The sequence below is a fragment of the Lampetra fluviatilis genome, chromosome 2, assembly GCF_964198595.1.
Source record: "Lampetra fluviatilis chromosome 2, kcLamFluv1.1, whole genome shotgun sequence".
NCBI classification, from domain to species: domain Eukaryota; kingdom Metazoa; phylum Chordata; class Hyperoartia; order Petromyzontiformes; family Petromyzontidae; genus Lampetra; species Lampetra fluviatilis.
The window spans coordinates 19115824-19139207 of record NC_136276.1 but is presented as its reverse complement, the minus strand read 5'-3'; the positions used below and the strand labels follow the sequence as shown (position 1 = coordinate 19139207).

General features: G+C 43.3%; 1 protein-coding gene across 3 annotated transcripts in view; it reads right to left on the bottom strand.

The window, feature by feature from the left end:
• LOC144943835 (insulin-like growth factor 2 mRNA-binding protein 3-B) overlaps nucleotides 1–23384 on the bottom strand; it is a 99323-nt gene that overhangs the window by 20887 nt on the left and 55052 nt on the right. For all 3 annotated transcript variants that reach the window (XM_078871686.1, XM_078871691.1, XM_078871692.1), the window contains exons 3-9: nucleotides 16503–16551; nucleotides 14680–14731; nucleotides 12468–12531; nucleotides 9692–10012; nucleotides 8695–8829; nucleotides 6131–6253; nucleotides 2947–3082 (exon numbers count right to left, since the gene is read on the bottom strand). In XM_078871686.1, coding sequence (XP_078727812.1) covers nucleotides 2947–3082; nucleotides 6131–6253; nucleotides 8695–8829; nucleotides 9692–10012; nucleotides 12468–12531; nucleotides 14680–14731; nucleotides 16503–16551 — 880 coding nt within the window. The remainder of the gene's footprint in view (nucleotides 1–2946; nucleotides 3083–6130; nucleotides 6254–8694; nucleotides 8830–9691; nucleotides 10013–12467; nucleotides 12532–14679; nucleotides 14732–16502; nucleotides 16552–23384) is intronic.

The window sequence follows — 23384 nt, the reverse complement described above, 5'->3', positions numbered from 1 at the left end:
GAGAATTTTATTGTTTTATTTGTATTATTAAAAGTAAAGTCACGTAGAAGGTGTGGTTTTCACACACCTGATGATGATTGCTTGTGTTGCAATCGAAACGTCGTGATCATTTTATTGTTTTATTTTTATTATTAAAAGTAAAGTCACGTAGAAGGTGTGGTTTTCACACACCTGATGATGATTGCTTGTGTTGCAATCGAAACGTCGTGAGAATTTTATTGTTTTATTTTTATTATTTCCCTTCTGCGTGACTTTACCGAAAGAACCAAGAATATGAATCCCTGCAGTCACGAAAGCTTTAAATCGAACTTTAAGGACCTTGTTGGCATTAAACCTTGTTGCTGCTGCCAGCCCTCCTGTGCTCGCCAGCATCGGGACACTTGTTAGTGTCGACCCTCCGAATATCATTGGTACTGGGGGCTTCATTGTGCTGGCAACTTTCTCCTTGGCGTTGAAGTCGAGCGGTCTATCGATGCCTGCCCCGGGGTTCATGTGTTCATCCCTCTCTCACTGCCCATATCTTAAGCCCTGCCCTGTCTCATTCAGCTAAGTTTGTATTTTGCCAGAGACCTAAAAAAGCCTCTTTAGACACTGGCCATAAAAAAAAATCGGATGCATTCCCATGCGAGTTTTACTCTTACCCAACTCAACTAAATGGCACAAAAGCATGCAAAAATATTAATTTAAAGATATTTATAAAGTAATGCACATTTCTAGACGTACAATTCTTATTATTTTTGTGCCAATATTATTTATCATTGTGAAAAAAAATGGCAACTGGACAGGTATCAGGTGGTGGTATAAATAAATATCGATTCCTCTATTTGTAATCAATATACTTTCCCACCATTGAACATGTTCGGGTGAGATAGTTGGGCTTGGTTACTGCTAAGGTAAAGGCAAATGAGCTGAAACAACATTGGTTTGGACAAAGTTAAGTCCAAATAGATTGCATAACAAGTTAAACAACACGGAAAACCAAATGTGGAACCGTTTCATAGCTAAGTTTGTAACGTGGTCCTAAAAAGATTTTTACTTGAAATTACAGGGACACATACTTATACGAGAAGATCGTTTTGCAACAAGCAAATAAGAGGTGGGGGGTGTGAAGGGGGTACAGAAATATTCAAAAGGGGAACCCCAAATTCCTAAAATATTGGTTCCTCTTGGGAACAAATATTGGTTTCTGTGGGGGGGAGGGGGAACAAATGTTGGAGGATGAACGCTACATTCCCTGGCGCCAGCAAAGCGACAGTGCATGGCTGCGATGGAGCGCCACCTGCTGCCAGCCGGCACGCCACTCCTGCCCCAAGGAAAGCCTGAACCCCTAGGCCCGCTGTTATATTCTGCAAGACGTGACACGTTGGGGTGGCATTATACATCGTATCGAAGGAGGGAGATGAAATAAACCACCCTTTTAAAGCTGATACGCGTGAACGTATTTAATGTTGAAGGTAACCCTAGAATTGTCGAAAGTGCAGTAATCCCTCGTTATTCACAGCGAGGGATACGTTTCGGAGATGCTCGTGAAGAGCAAATTTTGCGGATAATGATATTGGCCTATTAAAATCTGTCTTTTGAATCAATCATCTTAAATAAATACATAAGCTATTAAACGTATGAAAATGATCATAACGCAAAACAATTGGGTTTTAATAAAAAAAGTAAATACATTTTATATTAAAGTATTAGATAATATATCTCATCATGAGGCCTCCTTTGCCAGCACCAAAATATATTAACAGGATTGTTCCCCTTTTTTCTGGCGACAAAACTGAAACCTTTTGCAAGGAATCATGTTTACATTAACCACAATACTTGCAGTCAGAATGCAAACAAAAAACACACTGATAATGTATGCATTGTCATTGAAATTGATTGGTCCACACCAGAGACAGCTTTCCTTAGAGCCGAGTCTCATACGGTGTGCGCCTTTTGGCGTCATCTGGTCGACCAAAGGCGCAGTTGAACTGTGCGCCTTTTGGCTTCATCTGGTCGAACACCGTATGAGACTAGGCTTTAAGGAAAGCTGTCTCTGGTGTGGACCAATCCGTTTCAAGGACAATGCATATACAGTACTATCAGTGTGTTTTTGTTCGCATTCTGACTGCAAGTATTGTGGTTAATGTAAACATGATTCCTTGCAAAAGGTTTCAGTTTTGTCGCCAGAAAAAAAGGGGAAAAACCCTATTTTATTAGATAATAGTTTAGAAATGAACTTACCTTAAATTACAATGATGCTATGCATCATCGTTTTATCTCGTCACTTTCTTTCTCTCTTTCGATGCAGCCGCGTAGATTTCCAGATGCGGTTCGCGAATAGTCAAAATTGCAGATAGCAAGTTCTTGAATAACGAGGGAATACTACATGTAAAGTCTTCGCTTAACGCGTGGCGGTGTTCACACTACAACGCTATTTCACTACAACGCGGTTCTTCCACTTGGGAACACTTTTCGCACAAGGCTGAATGCGCACCGCTTTAACGCAGAACGCGTGACGTTATAACGCGAAACGCGCGCCGTTATAATGCGGAATGCGCACTGTTATAATGCGGAACACGCAACGTTATGAAGCAGTTTCTGAGCGGTCGGTAGCAAAGTACTTTCTTGGAATGATACAGTAACGCGGCAGCGTACCCTCAGTTATTGTCCCGCCATCTCACTGTGTGCAGTAGTAGTAGTACATCGCATCTCGGCAACATTCATCGTGACATTATTTATGGGGAAATCTTTTTGCCTTAGGAACGCATCTACCGCGTTAAACGAGGACTTAATGTAAACTTGGGAATCAAAAACCCCATGTGGGTTTAAAAACATTTTAAATGCGATTATGTTATAATACCCACAACAACAACAAGAGACAGGGTATAACAATGAGAATGCTCCCACTGTACTTGCACCCAACTCAAGAGGTTTCCGATTGCACAACAAAAGCAAAATCCTCACGTTCATGGCGGCGAGGTCGTTCTCGTAGGCTTCTCGGAGCCTCTTCATGATCTCCCCCTCTGCCTTGGAGGTCGCCTCGACGCTGCCCCGCACGGTGATCGTCCTCTCCGGGTTGTACAGGGTCAGGTCCTGTAAACTGAGGTCCACCAAAAATTATTAAATCACCACGCGCAACAACAGCAGCGGCACACACCAGAAAGCTCCCAATAAAAAAAATCACCTATTTTAAGATTCGCAAATCAGTAGAGACTTTATCTGCCGCAAGGTATTATCATAATCCACAATCAATCCACTGCCGGGTGAAGGTCGGGGTGGAGGCAGTATAAAATATATATATGCACATGGTAATAAGCTTGCAAATCTAACTAACAAAAAGCAGTTGCCATCCACAATGCCCTGTCAAAGAAGATGCCATTGAGGGTAAACGTTCGCAGTTGAACAGGGGATTGGTGGTATTACAGTTTATGCACGGTGAAAGGCCTTGGCATCATTTAGACACCGAGTGAAAGCACACAGGTCAATTAGGGGACTTACATTGCCAAGGCATGCCTGGAACCGTTATCAAACAAGCAATGGGCTGATTTGTACATATGCAAAGTGTTTAGTTATACATAGCGTGAAAGATGAGTGAGCATCAACATGCTGGTGTATAATTTTTAAACCTACCCAAATGCTATCTTTCAGGCATTACGATCCTATTTGTGCATTTTGTGACACTTTAACTGCTCCCATATGTCTACATATGAAGCGAGTGACTCCATTGGGTTAAGTAATGTTCTCGCGAGTTCCAACTGACACACCTGACAAAGGCGCTCCAATGTAATTCATAAATTAACATAAGGGTTGAATAATATGAAGCCAAAAAGAAAACAAATATTTAAAAAATACTTTTTATTCTACCAGGTAAGGCACACTGAGAGATATATAGCTATTTTTCAGAAGCGACCTGGCCACAAATGATAGCTCAACAAAGTGGCTTATCGTGTGGAAATTGACCGCAGCCAAATACTCTAAACACATTTCGATTTAAAGCTTTCGTGACTGCAGGGATTCATCTTCTTGGTTCTTTCGGTAAAGTCACGTAGAAGGGAGTAGTGACTAATCCCATATCTGCATTTACATAAATATGCTACATTCATATTGATATGCAAATTCCTTTGTCAAGGCACTCTTCCCCCTCCAACCCAGCTTAAATATACACTGCCAAGCCTGGTGGTGTTCATTCAGACGCTGTCTTTCCGACATACCTGTTCTTCACCTGATGACGGCTGCTTGCGTTGTGGCCGAAACGTCGTGAGAATTATTTTATTATGTTTTATTTTTATAATTTTATTATTTCCCTTCTACGTGACTTTACCGAAAGAACCAAGAAGATGACTCTAAACACATGTTCATTATAAATGTGGAGAGGAAAACGGAAGGAGCAGGAGAAAAATCCGCTTGACCATGGAGACAGCATGCAAACTCCAAATATAGAGGCGTCGGGGTGGGGATCGAACCAACGACCTCCTGTATAGTAACCAGGCGAGGTAATTAACATCTCACCACCGTAGAAGATTACTAACCGCTTAGAATAAGCAACTAGCAATGCGCCAAGTTTCTTCCACCAGCATAATCAGAATTTGTCGCCATGTTGAAGGAAGAAAGAACGTGGACTCAAAAATACAAAGATTTGTCCAAATTGCACAGGTGTCTCTTAACCATTTCTAAACTGTTGATATGCAAATCCCTTTGTCAAGGCGCCCTTCCTCCTCTAACCCAGCTTAAATATACGCTGCCAAGCTTGGTGGTGTTCATTCAGACGTTGTCTTTCCGACAGACCTGTTCTTCACCTGAGGATGGCTGCTTGCGTTGTGGCCGAAACGTCGTGAGAATTGTATTTTATTATGTTTCATTTTTATTATTTTTTTATTTCCCTTCTACTTGACTTTACCGAAAGAACCAAGAAGACATTTCTAAACAGGCTGGGAGTGTCCCGACACCAAAAACACAGAAAATTATTCTTCAGCCAATCACGTAAGTACATTACTGTAAAGTGGAAGACTCCTGTATGTGCATTATACTGAAGCTAACTTAAGTACCGCGCCAAAGCACAGCACACAATCACAGCATATAAAAAAAAATTAACCCGTAAAAACTAAGTTTTTCACTATAAATCCTTTATATGCGTGTTCAATGGGCCACAACCCAGCCCACACTGGTCTTTGAAATGGGCGGCTAGAGTCCTCTCGTCCTCTGGCTTGAGATGGCTGCCACCTATGGGTCAAATGATTGCCTGCCACCATTAAGCAATTGGTAATTAAATATAAAAATTTTTTTCCTAAAAAGTGGAAAATTTTGGAATTTTTTTTCTCACGAAAATAAATTGTCACGCACAACGAGTATGTGTGCAAAATGTCAGCTCGATTGGATCACGGGAAGTGGGTTAAAAAACGACCGAAAGATTTGCACGGTCGTAAGCGCGCAAGCAAGCAAAGCAAGTGAACTTAATATAAAGGATTTAAAAATGTACAACAATTAGGTAATTATGTGTGAATGAGACTCATCCTGGTCATTGAGTTTTCACCTGGTTAAACAAAATAAACTTGAAACACTTAAAAGGAGCCATGTTACAGACATCAGTGAAATTCAAAGATGTGCAGTTTCACAGTCAGTCCAAAGAACGCTTTAATGAGGTCAAATCAGAATGTAGAAGCGTATAAAAAAAAGACGGTGGTAAAGTTGTGGCCGTACAGAAGTTTTACGTGGCAAAACAAAAAGGATTAACATTTTCCCCCATGTATGGAATTTGTAATTGCTGTGTATTTAAACGAGCATTCCACCTCAAAGAGAGAAAAGACAAAGATCCCCTGTATAGCCTTAACTGATTGTTGGGGCAAGTGCTGTTAGCGAGCACCTATGAAGGCTGGCAAGGCACACGGGGGGGGAGTGGGTGGGCAGCACCATGCCCGGCCGCTTTTGTCTCCCCAGTGGAGATGTTTTACACATCACCCACGTACTCAGTTGAAGCCGAGTTGAACTAGGGTAAGGACCGATGCAGGTAATCATCGCTGGTGTTGGTGGCCTTGAGCGGGAATCGAACTCGGGTCACCGGGTTCCTAGCGTGGTGCGCTAACCGCTGTACTACCGCTTAAGGAGAGGACAGCTGGCAGCAGAGGCGTGTTTGTGATGGATGCACACTCACGGGGAGATGGTGATTTTCGTCTCCGTGTCCTGCTCAATCTTCTTGAGATTGCGACCCTCCTTGCCGATCAGACGCCCTACAAAGTTGTTGTGGGCCAGGATTTTCAGAGGGACATCCTCCCCTCTGCAGGAAGACAACGCAGTGGTAAAAAAGGGACGCGGAAGATAAAAAAGATAATTTACAGTCTTTAAGTTTAACTGCAAAGTAAAAAAAAAAAATTGTTGCCACTGATTTTACCCTCGAAAATTCTGGCACCGCAGCACTACCGCTTATTGCTTTATAGATTTACTCAATTGTTTGTACTAATTTTTTTTAAAAAATGTCCATTTGTTTTCAAACACATACATTAGAATTAATGATGGCATGAAACTTGTAACGGCAACATCTGCTATAAAAGTATATATAATTAATAAGGAACACATTTACTTTCAGGGAAAGAGTAAGATTCAGCAATGCATACACACATCCATCTGATACATATCTGATGTGGTATTCATTGGAACTTCGGCATTATTTGAGTCGCAATTTATTTTAATCTGCTTGTCAAATTTCAGTTATTCTTTTTACAATTGCTACGTGACTGCCTCCCCCCCCGTACATTCCCCACAGTTTAAGAATCACTTGTAGGGAAAGCAATTCCCCAGTAATAATGAAGTGATGTGGGCTGCCAACTTATGGATTAAGCAGAAAGACAAAAAGGGGAAATCCTGGGCAGGAAATAAAATCCGTTTGTATTGTGAGGAAACTACACGGAGGGAAAATAACACCATTTAAACAAGATCAATTATCGAGTTTTGCTTTTTACGTTAGGCCGCATACATGTCCATCAATCTTCGAAGTGAATTAACTACAAAAAGTGGAGTAAAAAAAACGCTTGAACCTGGACACAGTGAAGTCAGAAATTGATGTTGGAAAGGCTCCCCTTAGATACAACAAAAAATACTGGGAAAAACACAACGCTGGTAATGCACTGCTCACGTGATAGCCAAGCAGTGCGCGTGGAAGAGTACGCTATTGTGCACATATTTACCCGACCTAAACCAAAAACCTTCCTTATGAATAATATGGATCGCGAGAGCCTACGTGTTAAACTGATTCTGTGGTCATTCATTTTTCTTAAATAAACGTACGATGGGGAAATTCGTGCATTCATTTAGATAGAAAATGTAAGTCCAACAAGCAAGGGCAACACCATCCGACCTCGTGGTAGGCCAATATTTTGGCAAAATGCTTAAGAAACCGTAAAAGGTAACTTCACCGGAATGGGACAATGTGAGTAGCTTGTGTCTTTTAAAGGGAAAAGCAACCCACAGTTCTTATTTGGGAGATAAGTAACCATACTGCATATCCTGTGGGGCGAGGGTATTGCTTTAACTTCCTCAGCACCGTAACAAACTCCCCGGTGACATCGCACTGGTGACGTACACTCTGTCATCTCCTCACAGGAAATTAAAATTCGTATCTCACGAAAAAAGTTACAAATTTGAAACTGATAAGTCCAGGGCACAGCCTGGGCAATGCAAACATATTCTTCTACATTTTTAAGTGATTTGGTATTTGGGTAGTGTCTTGGAGGGCATAGACAATGTTTAGATATCTATATACACATTCATTTAAAGCTTTCGTGACTGCAGGAATCCATACTCTTTGGTTCTTTCGGTAAAGTCATGTAGATAGAAAAATAATAGATCACGACGTTTCGATCGCAACACAGGCAATTGTCTTCAGGTGAGAGTGATTTATTTTATTTCATACCCACGTGACTTTACCGAAAGAACCAAAGAGTATGGATTCCTGCAGTCACAAAAGCTTCAAATCAAGACAGAGAAAGCTATTGAAACAAAAATGTGCGTACTTTTTTGACTAATTTCTTTCATACCGTTTTTTTCTCCTTAATTCCATCTAAATGTATCAAATCATGCTTTGGACAATGCTCTTCCCTTTATATTACACAGCATTTGGTTTTAGTCCATAAGCTAATTTATTTCAAACTGATTTTTGTGTTTAGTTTGTTGTCCTTTCCCTGCACCTCCGATTAGCACAGTTGGATATGTATGTTTTGAGATAACTTAAACACATACATCAATGCAAGCAGAGTTAAACTATATTTCACTGCAATGTACAGGTCATAATGCAAAAACTACTACCATTGAATGCATCCCCAATTGCTTGTGAAATAATTCAAGGTAAGAAAAAGTCACAATATATATTGTTTATGTTTTTCCCCCAATTCGCTTGTAAATGAGACATCCTGGAGCTGAGCAGTATTTTTTATAAAATATCAGAAAAATAACAAAGATTTCTCAGACAATAATCACAGACATGGAGATTTTTTGTCTCAATTTAACCAGTAAAATCTCTGTAATCTAGTTTTGTTCAGCACGAGTTTTATGGGCTTAGATTAATCACATCTCACTGGTCAACCAATCCGAATGCAGCTACTCTCTCGCAAAAGAGCGATTCAGAGCTGGCGTTGACTGCGGCGAGGAAACCTCGTGCCGAAAGAGCAGCCAACGACAAATGTGTCCCCTCTGTTGGGCGCGGGCTGTGAGCGGCGGACTCACGACTTTGTGTCCTGTGCCTCCTTCAACATGATCTCCATGATCATCTTGCACGCGGCCGTGCAGCCATCCGGAGCCGACTGGATGGTGATGGGCTTCTCTGCCGAGCCGGCATTCTCCTTGCGGTGAACGTCCACCCTGGGGGGTACGGTGGGGGGAGGGGGGTGGACAATCAACTTCATTTCTCACACATCAGGACTCTTTAACCTATATTTTGCCGACGGACCACGAAGAAATTCGAGTGTGCGCTGGCAGGTCGCGTGGCATCGTACGTCACGTAATACGGACGACGTCAAGGATGTCATGTGGCAGATGGCACGTCGCAATGTTTGTAATCGAGACCACCGATCCGTGCCTCTGGCCTACGGCAGCCGCGCTCGCCAGAATGGCGAAGTATGGTCAAACAACTCGAATGACCGAGATCGGCATGGGGATTGTGAAGGGCCTCTAAATAATTTTCTAATGATTCTGAGCAGGGCTTAAAGTACTCCCACCTCTGCCAGGGCTCTCGAGGGCTACCTCGAGTGGAGGTCCCTCCCTCCATCGGTATGCATAACAAATTGCACGCCTGTAACCACCCTCCTTGACAATGGTAACCGTTGCTACTGGGAGATAACAATAATGACAAACTTAGACATCGCGTTTCCGTTATTTTATTTTGGGTTCTGTTTGCCTAAATGATTCCTCGCGATCGTTACCCTGACCGCGGGAAGGGCAAGCGAGCGCCGACGCCCTCGTTCGTTCGTTCCCCAACTTTGAGGGTGCATCACGCCCAAGCTTGTTGCACGTCATCTCTTGTTTTTTACCCTCCTTATAAAATTCCTGCTGTATCCTGGGGTTCTTTAATGACGATAAAAAAAACGCTCACGAAAAAAATTGTAGGCCTGCACCTTTACCCTTTAACCACCTATCGCAAGCGCACAACCCCGCGCAACTCCACGCGACATGCCGATGGGAGTACGGGGGCACCAGGGCCTTGCAAGGAGGCCCGCGCGCTCACTTGGACTGAGTCTGCTGGGTGATGGAGCGGATGGTAGCGCCCTCCTTGCCGATGATGGCTCCCACAAACTGGCTGGGCACGAGGATGCGCAGCGGGATGTCGGCCTGCTGACGCCCGCGTCCGGAGGGGCCGCCGCCGCCACCGCCACCACCACCGCCACCACCGCCCGCGGCTCCCTGCCCCGAGGAGCCGGACTGGCTGCCCCGGTGGCGGGCGGACTGCTGAGGGCCGCTCGGCTGCGCCGGGGCCATCTCGTCGGGGATGTAGGACACCTTGAGGGCGTGGCTCTCCAGCTCGTGGCCGTTCAGCTTCTCCAGGGCTCTGCAAACCAACAGGCGGGATGGCGCTGTAACGACCCGCAGGAGCGCACGCTGTCACTCAAATGACTTTTAACTATTTTAATTTCACCAGGAAAGAACCACTGAGCCGTGTAGCTCTTTTTCAGAAGCGACCTGACCACAAACGATAGCTCGACCAAGTGGCTTAGCACGTGGAAATGTATAGTAGTCAAATAAACTCATGTTTCGAGGGAAAAACTGGAGGACCCGGAGAAAAATCCATGCGACTAATGGAAGAACATGCAAACTCCAAATGAAAAAATATATCGATGTCAGGGTCCAGATCGCACCTACGACCTTCTGTACATCTTGCCACCGTTATATTAACATTAAAAAAACAGTCATCACCGCTCAATCCATCCCCATCTTTAATTTAACTTCTCATCTGATTTTGACTACACTCTCATGCTTCCCTCCACACTTCCTCCCCACCCATCCCTCAGACCTTCCGCTATGCATTAGTTTCACAACTGTAGAGCACATAGAGATGTGGTCGCATTTATATCACATATATATTGAACCAAATAATTGTGTTACGTTGTATTCATGCAAAGGGGCGAAGTGTTAATATTTGGTTTAACACGTAGGCTTTCGCGACCAATATTGTTCATAATCAACGATTTTTGGGTTTAACTCAATCTAAACCAAAAAAATCGTTGATTATGTTAATATTTGACCAGGCCTGATGGACTGTACTCTATCCTCAAAGGTCTTGGTTTTCTCCGAGTATCCTGGTTACCTCCCACGAGTAAAATATGACTCAGGAAAGAAACAGGTTCAATAATAGGGATGCCCTCGGCAAACGTGCCCTCATCACATCCGAGCTCTGAGACCAACGCTACTGGCACAAACTGCCAAATCCACTGCTCCGTTGCAAAGGACGGCTCACATGTATGCATGTTGGACTTCTTTTGCACTGTACGTAGCCAACCGTGCGCTAACCGGAGGCGCGGGGGAAGGACGACAAACTAAAATACAAGAAGCGTTGGCGTAAAACTGCCCTTAATACAGGAATGAGGTTACTAAAGGCCGTGGCACTAAAGGCCATGACCCGAGAGGACACGTGACCAGTTAAGTCTACAAAGGGCCCCCAGGTGGGGGCTAGGGGTGGTCACGTGGTCGGGGTCCAGATCCTGCTCGAGGATTCTGGAAGGTGGTCGTGGCCAAGGGTGGAGCCGGCCACGCTGCAGAGAATATAAGCCGGGTCCCGGGAGTGACCGTGGTTGTTGTTCATCCTGGAAGAAACCTTCGTCTACGTTCTACGTTCAACGAGTCTCCAACACGTGGACCCGGACCCAAGCTGTTGGTCCCAGTCCGTAGTAGCAGTTACGTTGTAACTAGTGTAGTTAGCCTGGTGACTAGTGTAGTAACTAGTGTAGTAACTAGTGTAGCTAGCCTGGTGGTCACCACCTGGCTAGCTACACCAGTCACGTGGTAATTAGTGTAGCTAGCCTGGTGGTCACCACCATAGGTTGTTATTCTGTTAAGGGGCAGTTATCCCATGTGTTGGAGTTAAATAAATGTGTTGCCTCCAAGTATACGTCTGCGACTCAGTTGAACTCATTACACATGGCCAACATGCACGTTGGAGACACTATTTTGATTTTCATTAAGCAGTGGATAGCGCAGAATGACATTGATGATCAGAATCAGAATCTTTATTTAGGCTGGAGGAATTCCGATCAGCTATGAAGCTCTTTTTCACAGATGTCCAGGATGGGACGGGGCAGCGAGTTGCATCAACAATAAAAACAAAAATACAAAAAAGCAATCCAAGAGCAATGAATAGAAAAGTGAAGCAAGTCACTTAAACTACCTCCTTCCATGCTTTAGAGTTCAACTGCATAACTGGATTATGATTTAAAAGAGTCATTTTGTTACAAAAAGCAACGTTACTTAGTTATCTTACGATGTGCATAGGTGACCAAAAACTCCAAAATGAATCATCTTACAGAAATCACAGAATAAACACAACACTCACATCCTTGGAATGCTTGGCAAATGCCAATTACATGACATGTTTTTAGCTATGGAAAGAAACTTGAGAATCCGAAGGAAACCTTTGCAGAACAGGGCGAGAGAACATACAAACTCCACGTAGACAGCTACTCGAATCTGGAATCGAATTCAGGCCTTTCTTGCTGTGAGGCACAAGTGTTACCACCGCTCCACGCTGGTAACCACACTTTGCAGGCTGGACGCAGTTAATATCCCCCCATTAAACTGATACTCCCCATTGTATTTATAATGCTTGCAAATAGCCACTGCTGGATCATCATGGAAAATTACCATGTAGAGCCCTCGACGGAGAGCATTGTTCAACTAGCATTGCAAGCATTTGTTTGTAAGTGCTAAATGCTAAATGAATGAGTCATCTGTAGTGCACACACACACACGAGGTTTCATGCAGGTGCTCTGTGTAAGAGCTTCAGACTTACTGCTTGGCTTGGTCCTTGCTGGCAAAGGTGACATTTACAACGGCCGTCTCGCTGTCTGATGTCACTGGGAAATCACAAACATAGACACCTATTTAGAAACAAAAAGAGTTTTGCACGTTTACAATACAGGTTGTAACAGATTAGCCTTCATTTTAATAGCATGAGATATTCAGCTGGATGGCACTGTTGAACTCAAAATGGAAATGTGCGTTCAAACCTCAGTCAGAGTTGATTTAGCCCATCGTCCTTTGGGGTCAATCAAGTATTGCTTCGTTGAAGTTCAGCAGTCAGTGGCATTGATAAATTGGCACTGCTAGAGCAATGTAAAATTTTCACCGCTGGTTCAGGATGGCCAATGGATATTAGAGTCAACGAAATGTTAACTACCTTGTCTGGTATACAAGAGGTGGTAGGTTAAATCCAGACCCTGACGCCTGTGTTTTTGGAGTTTGCATGTTCTCACCGTGGGCACACGGATCTTTCTCCAGGCTCTCCAGTATTTCCCTCCACATTTACAATCAGCGTGCGTTTAGAGTATTTGACTGCTACAAATTTCCATGTGATAAGCCACTTTGCTGAGCTATCATATGTGGCCAGGTTGCTTCTGAAAAAATATCTAACAGCTCAGTGGTCTTCACTTGCTAAAATCAAAAGGTTTAGTTTTATTTGTATATATTTTTTTGTTATTTTCTTATATTTTGCACGCCTATCGTATGTTTTTGTATCGTTTATTCTTGTAAAGTTCTGACATGCCTCGACTGGACATCTGTGAAAAAAGCTTCATAGCTCATCAGATTCCTCCAGTACAAATACAGATTCTGATTCAGTTACCTCTCAGCATATGCCAAAATTAGTCCGCTGGCATATTGTAAATGGCTGCGGTAATATGTGCTTTTGGGAAAGCCCTGTTGAGGAACCTGTTCATGGCAGACTGCATCACCACCGCTGGGTCGAGCAAAAATTATTTTTTGTACGGCAACACTCGCAATGCCATCAGCAAATTCACCAAGAGGACGGTAGTGAATGTGGTCCTGTAATCCTGAGCGATTGTGTCACGTCTATCCGTGGAACTTTGGGACCTTAAACTCCGGTACCAAGTCACCTATGGCGGTGGTTCTCAACCGGGGGTAACCGGACCCCTGGGGGGTTACTTGGCAATGTCCCAGCGGGGTACGCGAGGCGATTTCTAAACGTGTGAAATTCGATTGTACACGAGAGTCGTTGGTGAATAATCAGGAATGAATCTGCCATAGCTACGATACAATTTAAATCTATATGGTAACCGCGAACAATATTAAATACCTCTTCTTGGTTCTTTCGGTAAAGTCACGTAGAAGGGAAATAATAAAATAATAAAAATAAAACATAATAAAATTATGATATTAAATACCTTTCTAAACTCACCGATCGTAAACAATGTGGTTTCCAAGAGTAACCAGTAAGCGCGAACAAATGACGTCACGCATGCAGAGCGTCCGTTGCATTTTTTTCATTCGCTTGCAGTAGCAAGCTAGTTAGTAGGATACCTCACAAAATGGACAATTGGTTAAAATCTTGATGTGCATTATTCATACTTTTATTTCTCAGAACCATGTTGGGTCAGGCAAGGGCTACTCGGTTGAAACAAAACTCAACAAGGGGTACAACACCAGTAGCCAAAACAGGTTGAGAACCACTTACCTACGGAGACCTCTGCAGGATTCCTGTGATCTCTATGGGCCACTCAACGCGGGGTCCCCCTCTGCCAGGTCCTCACTCTTACAATTGCCCTGACACAAAATTCCCTTCGAATTGGGAGCCATGACCCCTTCTCAGCTGCTGCGGGTTTGGGTGGCCGTTGTGGGTACCTGAGACTCATCCAGTTGAGCGCCTTGCTACAGCAGTGCCCAAAAGCAATTGCAGGGTTGCCAATAGCATTTAATCGAGAAGAGGGAAGATTGTACCAGGCGGTGATGGAGGCAGCCTACATCACCGCCTGGTACGAAATGTGGAGGGAAAAACCGGAGGACCCGGAGAAAAATCCACGCGACCACGGGGAGAGAGACATGCAAACTCCAAATATGCAGGCGTCGGGGTTGGGACCGAACTCAAGACCTCGTGCATACCAGGCGAGGTATTTACCATCTCGCCACCGTGGCGCCGATCCCAATCTATCCACAGACAACTAAATTCGTGTGCTTGAGTGAGAAGCTGAGATAAACAGCAGGTTTACCTTGATCGCAGCTTTCGACGGTGCCGTATTGCGCCAACAAACCATCCAGGACCTGGGGGAATAACAGCGGTCTTCACAAGCTGGCGTACCACACGGCACTAGAGGGCATAGCAAAAAACAAAACCTACCAGGCTCATTAATCAGTGGGTCTATTTATGAAGGGGTTGCGCAAGCCAAATGCATCTCATTATCTGCATTTATCTACAGATAAGGTTATGTTTATGCGCAAAATGGGAAATGCTCTGAATGGAGAAGTTTTCTTGTTTGGCAACACAATTGCTGCACCTCCGATTAGCGCGGTTGGCTACGTTCGGTTCGGAAAAAGTTCAACACACATACCTTCATCAATATAAGTGAGAGTTTCACTGTATTCCACTGCTATGCGTAAAGGTGAAAATGCGAAAACTGCTACACTGAATACATTCCCAATTGCTGTTGAAATTATTTAATTATTCAGGACAAGAGAACGTCACAATATAAATAAATAAAACGTGATGACTTTTTTCCACAATTCACTTGTAAATGAGACATGCCTGAGTCGTGCAGTATTTCATAAAGTATCAGAAAATTACAAAACTATTCTAAGAAAATAATTGTAGATATGTGGAGATTTTTTGATTTAATCAAATGAGTAAAATTACTGTAATCTTGTTACAGTGTCAAACTTAACACCGGTACATTCAGCATTAGGAAAAACTGACATTTTCACGTATTATGGAGTCAGCATTCTCATCAATGATGATATGTAAACCCAAACCACAGTTTATTGAGTAAAATCTGCTTCGAAATAAAAAAATACCGAGCAAGCGAGTTATAATTTCACTTCCAGATTTGAAGTTTTCGTGACTGCAAGGATTCATACTCTTTGTTTTTTACGGTAAAGTCACGTAGGTGAAACATTACAATAAATTAACTCACGACGTTTCGGAAGCCTCTTCATACGCTATAGCAGGAGTAGTTACACCCGATGACGGAGGCTTGTGTTGCCTCCGAAACGTCGTGAGTTATTTTATTTGAATTTTTTACCTACGTGACTTTACCGAAAAAACCAAAGAGTCTTATTTTACTTCATTTCATAAAAGTGAGCATTGCACATTCCCTGTCCCTAATCAATCCGTGAATATTGCCGTTATCAACTAAACAGATTCTTCATTTTCCACGGATGCGAGTAGCCAAACACCAGATTGGTTGCGAGGTAGGCAAGTCTCCCCCCGGCCCTCCTGCCCCCATCTCCACCCAATAACATATTAGCATAGACGTGTTGAGTATTAATTGTAAATACTACCCATTTATATGTTACACGTTATGCACTGTATATACACACGATATAACGTGTTCAAAAACGCATATGAATGCCCATTATTTATGAAATAAGTCTAAATATATCTTCACATACATTACGATGTACAATTAATGTAAAAATTCTCATTTAAGAAATGTTACATTTATTTAATTGCTCAACCCGATTGGGTAAAGTGCGAATTCCAGTAATACACTAAAAGCCACATTGTTATTTTACCAGGTAAGGCCCACCGAGCGATATAGCTCTTTTTCAGAAGCCACGTGGCCCCACGAATGATAGGCTCCAGGAAGTGGCTCGTCACGTGAGCATTTAAAGCAGCCAAACACTCTTGAACCAAGTAGCCTGGGTTGGGATAGCGGGAAGTGGGGGGGCTTATAATGCTTGAGCATCGCTGCACACCTGCACGCAGCACTAGCACGCTCCGCTATCTACTCCAAGGCTCTTTGAAGCAAATGGGTAACAATGTTTGGCTTTTAACGTGTTGACTTTGAATGTACTCGGGGCCAAGGGACTCACTCACCTCCCACTGCAGCTGAGGAGGGATATTCCTGACTTGTATTTTCCGGTTCCTGCCAACATAACATTCCACACCGGTGTGAGACGTTTGCTAAACTTACAAATAACCGTCGTAAACACAACTGGCACAAACCAAATAAACAAACAAAAAAATGCGGCAAAACAGCAGTGAACAATGCAGATTGGGGGTCATAAGAATCCCTGTTCCATGAGATAGTTCAGGAGAATAAAAAAAATCAACATGATAAATTACAGCTTCATATCGTATATTACCATTGTGCACAATTCTAATTAGAAACATGCATTTAGATGATTGCGCTGCTATACATTTACACATAAGCTACTTCTTTGAGTCATCATGTGTGTGACCAATAGCTCCGCAGGCCTTACCAGGTAAGATAAGAAATGTTGTATTTGTATATATATTTTAAAATTATTTGTTTACCTTTCCTACACTTTGCACTGCTGTCGTGTTTCTGTTTTGTGTTTGTTGTTGTAATGTTCTGACCCAGCCCCTACTGGACATCTGTGAAAAAGAGCTTCACAGCTCTTCGGATTCCTCGAGAATGAACAAATGAATTTCGATTTAAAGCTTTCGTGACCGCAGGGATTCATCTTCTTGGTTCTTTTGGTAAAGTCATGTAGAAGGGAAATAATAAAATAATAAAAAATTAAACATTATAAAATACAATTCTCACGACCTTTCGGCCACAACGCAAGCAGCCGTCCTCAGGTGAAGAACAGGCCTGTCATTCAGACGCTGTCTTTCCCACAGACCTGTTCTTCTGAATTTCAGACGCTGTCTTTCCGACAGACCTGTTCTTCTGAATTTCAGATGCTGTCTTTCCAACAGACCTGTTCTTCACCTGAGGATGGCTGCTTGCGTTGTGGCCGAAAAGTCGTGAGAATTGTATTTTATTAAGTTTTATTTTATTATTTTATTATTTCTCTTCTACGTGACTTCATCGAAAGAACCAAGAAAATGAACAAATGTTCTCATTTTGATTTTACAACTTGCAGCATATAATTGACAAACCACCAATACAAATGTAGCAGTAACACACACAGGGAAGCCTCACTGGGTCAAGACTTTTCAGGAAGTTCCGAGACAGGGATATTTGGCCACACTGCAGTATCCAGAGCAAACCCACCATGCAGAGACAAGGAGGGCGAGGAGTTCAACACGTAGCCTTTCGCGACTATTACTACCCATAACAACGGTCTTTTGGGGGGGTTAGACGGAGTAAATATAAATGTATGGTTAAACCTGCCACCACCCAACACAGCTAATTAGTAAGGTTTGTCACGTGAACAAATCATGCCAATTCGTGACTACGAGAGCACACCGGTGTGCTGGAGAGCAAACCCACAACATTCACAATTCGAGTACCACGTTTTGCCAGTGATTACAACAACCACCTTCATCAGGCGATGAGCCAGAATTGTAGGAGGTGCAGGGGGGCAAGACTCAACAGTGCCATCTACTGCTGGTCATCCCATAGCCCCATGCCTACAACATTGCGCAAAGCAACCCTGGTCATCAACCATTCAAATTCTGAAAGAGCGCAACTCTGCTGAAGCTTATGAGATCTGACGCAATCGGGGTCGCATTCCAGATTTGTCTGAGTGTAGGCAATAATGACACGAGGCAAGTGAGAAGTGGCTGACTGTTTGGTGGTTTAGACAACCAAGCCAGCACCACTGGAATTCGAAACATGAACGCTTATACTGGTAGGAACCTCCTGGTTACACCAGCCCACAGGGGATTATTGTGTCTGTCATGCAGAGAGGGACTGAATGGGGAGGGAGGGGATGGGTGGGGAGTGGCTGGGTGGGGAGGGGCTGGGTGGGGAGGGGCTGGGTGGGGAGGGTGGGGCTGGGTGGGGAGGGGCTGTTCACCCCGTGGTGCCCTTATAAAACTCAACATTTAACCTACTCACGCCGGCTTGTGCCCGCCCTCACAGTCGGGCATATTTGCGGAATACACCACGCCGCTGTTGACCCTGGCCATTGACCGAGCAACCCAACATTCCTACCAGCTCCTTCCGCAGGAATGTGTTAGCCCAGTTGACTAAACTGAGATAATCGGGATAAGCCCAGTTTTGAGGGCTAATCTGCAATATGGTATGTTGTATACATGTTATACGATTAATACAAAGTACACCACTGTCTTCACAACACAGAAGGCCATCGTCGTGGTTGCTGTTAAAAGGAGCTCGTTTAGTTCAGACGCAGAAATAGCTCTGTCTGGTGTCTTGTCCTGGGTTGTCCCATATGAGACACGGGGCTCTTGACACCTCAGATTCTCCAGATAGGACTCTCGTTCACTTTGTTCCATGAAGGCACAAGCATAATTGTGATCACATTTGATAATGGAACGATTGAATACTAAAAGCGTAAACATGCAGTGCGCAGGATAGGAATTTTACATGTCTAAGAGTCAAATGGGAATCGAGTCTGCAAAGGCACAAACTTTCATAAGCGTTCGTTTTGCCAGGCTGCAAATCATGCATGCAGCATAATACAATACTTGTGATGCATTTTGATTTAAAGCTTTCGTGACTGCAGGGATTCATATTCTTGGTTCTTTCGGTAAAGTCACGTAGAAGGGAAATAATAAAATAATATTAATGTAAAACAATAAAAATTCTCACGACGTTTCGACTGCAACACAAGCAATCTTCGTCAGGTGTGAAATCCACAGCAAGAACATTTATTTTTTCAAATGTTCTTTCTGTGGATTTCACACCTGATGGTGATTGCTTGTGTTGCAGTCGAAACGTCGTGAGAATTTGTATTGTTTTATATTGATATTATTTTATTATTTCCCTTCTACGTGACTTTACCGAAAGAACCAAGAATATACTTGTGATGCATTTAACAATGTTACCGAGCAGACTTGTCCAATAACAGTGGTAAAGAACGAAGTGTAATTATTGTATTTTAAGTGTGTCCTCACATTACCTGATTCAGTCACATTCATTCATAATTCTCATCCAGTCTCAATGAAACCTAACTATTATTTTTCATGCATACGAATCGCTTTTGGGACACATTAGAAATAAATAATTTGAGCCTCGTGCCATGCACGGTAATAAAAAGGAATCGGTTTGGATGGAATAGGAAAACAATTCATCAGTACTGTATGATGAACTGTGGTTCAACGAAATATTAAATCGAAGTTTTGGGACAAAAAAACTGCTTTTAGAGTGCACGGCAAGCCTCTTCATAATGGCGTCACGGAGAATTCAGGGAACGTGTTACAACAAAAAAAATACCACTTCCAGGTCACAGGTCACCTATTTTTTACATTATTAATATTATTATTTTTGTCCAAGTAACGAGGAATTGTACTGGCCACGTCCAATGGTGTGAAGGGGGGAAAAAACTGGCTCAGTATTCTGCACTACAAGACAGCATTTTGTTTGATTTCTGCACTCACCATCGAAGCAACCAATATGCCTTTCAAATGCAAATGCATTAAGCCCTGCTTTGCTGCATTATGCATAGAGAGGTTGCATCAAATGCGCACACATGCCAGGGGCAGCCATTGGCTGCACGGGCACTGCATTAGAGCACATGGGGTTCAGCTCGCAGATGGGCGTGCTATTCAATGAGACACATTTTCTAGAATGCATACATCAGGGTCACGCCGTGTCGACCCGTTTTGGGAAAGGCTGTTGAACGAGCACAGGTTTCCTGTACGGTCCCGACCTCATAAAACTGCAAGCGTGCGAGTTGCTCAAATGTGTTCTTCACGCAAGATGCAATTGTCATTGTTTGCAGAGCCGCAATAAAGGAATGTATTGATAATGTTTAAAAAAATGCAGTTATGGGCAACAACGCAGCTCTACAAATGTGAAATTTGAAATTGTTTCAGATTTGTACAAGTCAGTTTTGACAGTTCTTGCAATTCCATCGCATTTTTAAAGCTCATCTTCACATCGTGGTTGGGAAAATAATAACATTTGGTCACAAACCAATTTGTTAATTAAATCATATATATACATCGCAGTTGTAAAGAAGTTACATTGATGTAAACTAATGACATTACATTGGGGGATCTCTTTAAATTAATGTTTGGCTTGTGCCATTGCCCTTGTGAATTATGGCAGACAATTGGGCTAAAGTGCAGTAAAAAACCCCGGAGAGATGGACTACGGGCAATTATTCATTTTCAATCAGATTAGATGAGCCAAGGGTAATCAAAGTACCGTTTCAATTAACATCTATTTTAATGCCAAACAAAATATATCTGTCTCGATATGTTTTTCTCTATTGTCTTCTTTTTATTGTTTAAGCTTGTTAAGAAGAGTATCACCAAGTTCGAGACACTGCGAAAAGAACCCTTGCGGGACTGCAAGTGGAGGTTAAGGGGTGTTGATTCCCACCTTTGGGATTTAATATCACTATCATTGTGATGTGTGCTTACCCAGGGAAAGCCTCACTGGGCTTCCAATAGAGGAAAAACACTGCTGTGAGATGGAGATCATGACTAAAATGGACAGATTTATTCCGATATATTCTGTGCTGGATGAAAGTAAAATGTAAATAGCATTAGAATCTGTCACTCAACAGCAAAACATTTTTCTGAAACCGAGTGGCAGGTATTTCAGATTTTTGAAGCACAGTAAATAATGTTCAATCGGTCTTAATAAACAGCAAGTGCTTAGATTAATAATAATTTCAATTAAGGATATCATGATCATTTGAAATAAAGTCTAACACATATTGCTGTAATTATAACCGCCCAGTGAAATCAGTTTGTGTGCACCAGGCGAGGTGGTGATTACTACAATCTGACGACCAGGAGTCATCGCAAGGGATTGTGGGGGAGGCCTTCGTCCAACAGTGGATCAAACATGGCTCACGATGATAATTATTTCCACGACTATTTAAAGGTGTGATTCACACATGCTCAGCATGGACGAGATAGCCTGAGAATGTCAATGTGAGCTGTAAAAATAAATTACATGAGCCAATGGGATATTATTGTGCCTTGACTAATATGCAATGTGCATTCGCCACTGTATACATCAAGCATCCGTGCTACGTAAACACCACTCAAGGCAAAGAATGTGAATCGCCACATATTTTGCAGGAATTTCCTACTCCAAACAGAATCGAATTTATTTTAACTGGTGAATGCAATATTATCATATAATCACATCAATAATGCCACAAAACACTGAAAACATCTCACCACCCTCCCTTAAAAACACTTCAAGCCATGATCCCAAGGTAGCTTACTAAATATATTTGAAAATTATAAGGCAGTTGTAATTAAAACTGGTGATGAGGTTATTACATTTTATCCGTGAATACAGTGAACTGTGGTTGTAAATAAAAGCTGTGACGATGCATCATGACAGACAAATATATTTGATTTTCCTTAAGTTTCTTTGCAGATGAGTCGCAATCGATGACAATTCTAAACATAATCCCAGAGGGGAAAAAAACCCATCATGCTCAAATGAGCCGATTGACTGGTTCCACAAAAGTCACTCAGCCCGCCAGCTCAGGTGCTATGAGCCACATGCAGGTCAAACAACAACGCAAGTTTGCCGACTTCGAACGCTATGCGCCGAACACTTTCACCGGTGGCACAAGCTCAGCCAGACGGTCGGCAACGGAGCTCGCAACCGATGGGCGCAAATAACATTTCTAGTCTGCTGCTAGTGACGGGGCAGCAGCGCTTTCGCGCTGCGTGGAATTCCTTGGAAAGACGACAACTAAACAGACTGTCCCCTCTTCTCGCGCGCTGACTTGCTCACTGGCTGGCTAGTTGACTCATTCTCCCCGCTGTTCTCCCAATACCGCGGGCCTTCGTGAACACAAACTCCAATTTCACCGGGTAACATCGTCGCGGCTGGTACCGTTTTCACCACGTGCGTACCACACACGCACACGCGCGTAGTGTAGCGGTTAGTGTGCTGCGCTACAAACCCGGTGACCGAGTTCGATTTCCGCTCACGGCCAACACTTGTGACGATTATCTGAACTGGTCTTCGGCCAAGATCGACTCAGCCTCAAATGAGTACCTGGTGCAGTGTGTAAACATTGCCAACTAGGGAGACAAAGGCGGCCGGGCGTGGTGCTGGCTACCCACCCCCTCGTGTGCCGGGCCGGCCTTCAGAGGCGCTCACTAACAACACTTGCCCCAACAGTCTGTTCAGGCTATACTGGGGATCTTTGTCTTTGTGTGTGTGTGCGACTGCGTGTCCCGGTCGGATCTTGTGTCACGTCTAATCACAGGGCAGTGCAGCGGGGAGTTGTACAGCCAGGAGACGTTTCTCCGTGAGCGGAGTGCGTGCTGCCACATCTTCCAGTACATCGCCTGCATGGATTCAGGGGCTCTTGCTGTAAACTGTATGTTGCGCATGCGCTCCATACGCGGCGATTCTGGCGCCGAGGTTTAAAAGTGCTCCATGAATGTTGGGAAAGGGAAGCGAACACAAAGTAAGATTTTAGAGACGTGCCTAAGAATAAGAAAATATTTTTTTAAACGTGTCGGCAAATCCAATATTCTACGTTGCAAACATTCAGAAAAGGTGTTTTCAAGTTGCCGAAAAGCCACATAACAAGAATACAAGCGCACCTGTGACAAAACTGTGTCACATTAAGCCAATTGTCAAAACACCAAACCAAAATACACATTAAAAATAACGGTGCCATTTAAGAGACATCTGCTGGATAGCCCACAAAGCCACATTCTGCCACGTTGCTGCATGACCGTGAATCATAAATTCGCTATGAGCTGCTGCTGCTGCAGGGCCAACAGGATGCCTGCTGAAATGTAAGGAATGCCAAGCAGGCGAAGCAGTCTCCCCACTGCAGGCAGTCACATGCTCGCAAGGCTCCTGCCACTCATGCGGGGCCACCTCGT